A 3,599-nucleotide genomic window follows, 5' to 3' on the forward strand; every position below is an offset into this window, starting at 1 on the left:
GTTATTTAACATTATTGCTACATATCGTTTTCAAATACCGCTTGTTATTGAAAAGCTCCCCCCCTCCTCGATGCTTATAATAATAGCCTAATAATAAGAATAAGAAATGCCTATTAATAATACTAATAATAATAACATACCTAATGAATAACAATAATATGCCTAATAATAATAATAATAATTCTTAATAATGATTGTTCTGGTAAAACATAACCATCATATTCAGAAAAACAAAACCAATAACACTTTAATATAGATTCTGTTCTTGTCACTACAAGAATACACATATACAAGCCATAAATAGGAATTACACAAATGATTGAAGAAATCCTGCGAGGCATTTAAATTCATTTAGGAATCCAGTTATGCAGATGTAGGCTATTTTACAGCAAGTTGTTGTCTTTGGGGTCCATTCCTGAAGCCGACTTCTGAACAGATCTTGTCACATTATCATTATCATTATTATTATTAACATCCTTTCTCAAAATAATTAGGCTACTAACAAACTCGACAACTAAAACAGTGGGAAACGTCAAAAATATCTGAAATACATATTATACACAAACTATAATTTTTTTACAAATGTACAAATTGCAGGGAGGGGAAAGTCCATGTCGCATTCTGGGGTCAAGAGTTTATGAGGAGTTCATGATTGGCCTGGAGTAGACGCCTTGGTAGTAAGTTGTGTCCGGTATGGACGAGGAATCCAGACCGGCTTTCCCCGCCATGGAGCCCATGGAAAGAGCCCCTGCCATGGGGGAGCCGTAGCCGGAGTAATGCATCACCTGCTCGTAAGTCTTTAGGTCCATTTTGTGATGCTGCTGCTCCGAGGACATGAGGTTGTTGATGGAGAACGGGTGGTTGAAGGAGTAGTGGTGCTCCGGCTTCAGGTGCGCCTCGTGCGCCAGGACTGAGTGATGCTGGGACATGAGGTGCTGCCCCTGCGACACCGGGGAGGGGGCGGCGTGCTCCGGGCTCAGGGCCTGGCTTGACTTCATGTCCGACAGGGACCGTTTGTGCTCGCTGGAGGACGAGTTGGAGTGCGGGGACTCGTTGCCGTTGCAGCTCTCTGAGCTGCTGTTGGAGGAGCCGCCCTCCGATGCCTTGCGCCCGGACTCCTTGGGCATCTTCTTGTCGCACTTGAAGCGCTTCTGCCTCCTCAGGTAGCAGCCGTTCTCAAACATGTTCCCCGAGTCCGGGTGCAGAGTCCAAAACGAGCCCTTACCGGGCTTATCCGGCGACCTGGGCACTTTGAGGAAACAGTCATTGAAGGACAAAGAGTGGCGGATGGAGTTCTGCCAGCGCTGCTGGTTTTGTCGGTAAAAAGGGAAGAGGTCCATTATCCACTGGTAGATCTCAGCCAGTGTCAGCATCTTACTGGGAGACTGCTGGATGGCCATGGTGATGAGGGAAATGTACGAGTAGGGGGGCTTGGCGTGCGTGTAGCTCCTCCGGTAGGTCTTAGGGTCTCTGGACCTGTTGATGTTAGACTGTCCGTACATGGGGCTCATGGCGTTCATGTTGGTGTACGATGTCAGGGCGTTCATGGACGCGGGCTGCGCGGTCATGGGGCTCATGCTGGGGCTCAGGGCGGCGCTCATGGCCGTCATACCCGCGCCCATGCCGTTCATGGCTCCGGTGCCCGGCGACATGCCGGTCATGGAGGGGCTCATGCCCGTGTTGACGTATGACATGTTCATGGAGTTGGCCGTCATGTTGGCCGTGGTGCTCATGCCGGACATGCTCATGTAGGTGTTCATAGAGTTCATTCCCAGGCCGGTGTTCATGTTGCCAACCGAGGTGTAACACTGTCAGCGGGAGAAAGAGGCACTCGTCAGTTTCATCTGGCATAAGCATAACAGCGATGAACCAAGCGCGGCTGTAATTGTCAAGCAATTACCGATTATCATTATTCCTATCATGAATGCATAATGTTTGATACTGATGTTAATCCATAATAACATATTAAGATAAATAACATCATATTACAATAACAGCATTATTTACAAATGCGCACAGAGGAAATAAACTCGTAAAGCTTGGGGTGTTCGCTGGCTCTTATACTTGGTGATATCGTTTGAAAATCATGTGTAAAACTGCATAATGTGATTAAGGCTGTGTGTCACTGTAATGGCGGGGAAATCATGTCAGTAATCCGCTAAAACTGTACAATATCGCTGAAAATGTTGACAGTTAAAACAGGACTGTGTTCCCACACAAAATAGCCTCTGACTGCAGCACAAATATTTGAATCAATCTCCCAACAATCAAACAGCTCAAATGTTTGTTGAGTGGGAACATGACAAAAAAAAATCTGATTTTGTAAAGATACATATAGACTTATGAAATTATAATCCGAGTGAAAAGTTTCCCCCCCTACATGTCAAGCAACTTTGTTAGGATAGTGCGCTGCGTGGAGATGGGGGAGGATTTGGAGGCGCCTCAAGTCAATATTTGATCACAAAGTTAATATTATCTCAGGGCTAATATTGAGTTGTATAAAATGGGATCGGCTTTAGACGAAAAAAATATATATTTAAGGTACCCACCTCGGGCTCTCCGTAGTAGGTGCTCCAGTCGGTGTGTTCGTGTCCTTCCATTTTAACTGCTCCGAGCATCATGGAGGCTCCCAAAGAGTTTTACAAAGCGTCTCCCAGCAGAAGAAAAGGCAAAAGTCTCTCTAATAGAAGGTGACTGGGGACCACGGGGTGTATTTGGGTCGTCGGTGTGTTCCTTAGTCGAGGACTGGCGCATGTGTGTCTTATGGAGCCAGCCGTGAAATGCGTCTGTCGGTGACTGGAGTTCAAATGACGCTCAGCGCTGCCTGTTAACGCTGTGATATAGCTCTGTGCGCCAGGCAAGCCTCCAATCCCTACTTCTACGCCTTGGGCCCCATTTGAATAATCTCCTCACACCTAGGCGTGAGACTCCTCAAGCTTCCCCCCCACACACACACCTCCTCCACCACCACCACCCCAATTGTACACCTGCGCTGACTGAAAAGAACAGTTTCATATGAAAAGCTTTATTATAAACTAATCTTATTGTATGTTGGCCGGGGAAAAGAGCTATAAAAAGATTGTTTGGAGTGCTTCCTTGGTGCGCTTTTCATTACGCAAATCCTCCAATGTGCTTATTCCACTTCAACTGAGCTGGAATCATAATCCATTTCTATTGCGTCCTCCAAGGAATATCAAATTAGTCTATATTAATTAATTTACATCAACACTGTCAAACAATGTAAAATCTTTCTCACGTTTATGAATAAAAATACTCATTCATATGCTACACATTGGTAAGACACCCCTTGAAGTAATGCATATAGCAATTAACTTATAATTGTATAATACAGCTATTGTTATCTTACTGTTAAAAGCCATAGCGTCAGGCCTAAACCAAAAGGTGTAACGAAGGCCTATAAAGGTTTAAACATGTATTTAATAGTGCACGGACTGCTAGAATTATAATATCAGTATATTCTCGAACGCTTGCAATGTAAACTAGAGGATAATGAGCTTTATTGGCTTGTTGTAGGCCTATATGCGCGCGTGGGTGCAGTACAGATGATTATTGTGGTCCATTCAAATTATTTAATACTT

General features: G+C 44.7%; 1 protein-coding gene across 1 annotated transcript; it reads right to left on the reverse strand.

The window, feature by feature from the left end:
- Positions 1-275: 275 nt before the first annotated feature.
- foxa2 (forkhead box A2) lies at positions 276-2,793 on the reverse strand. Its single transcript, XM_071540313.1, has 2 exons — positions 2,550-2,793; positions 276-1,808 (listed from the first exon to the last, which is right to left on the reverse strand). Exons 1-2 carry the CDS (start codon positions 2,619-2,621, stop codon positions 636-638), a joined length of 1,245 nt encoding a protein of 414 aa, XP_071396414.1. The 5' UTR covers positions 2,622-2,793; the 3' UTR covers positions 276-635.
- Between the last annotated feature and the right edge of the window lie 806 nt (positions 2,794-3,599).

This window comes from Centroberyx affinis, unplaced genomic scaffold (assembly GCF_046629955.1).
Source record: "Centroberyx affinis isolate AG114_WGS23_722 - 3 ecotype Tasmania unplaced genomic scaffold, CSIRO-AGI_Caff_v1 ptg003606l_1, whole genome shotgun sequence".
NCBI lineage: Eukaryota > Metazoa > Chordata > Actinopteri > Beryciformes > Berycidae > Centroberyx > Centroberyx affinis.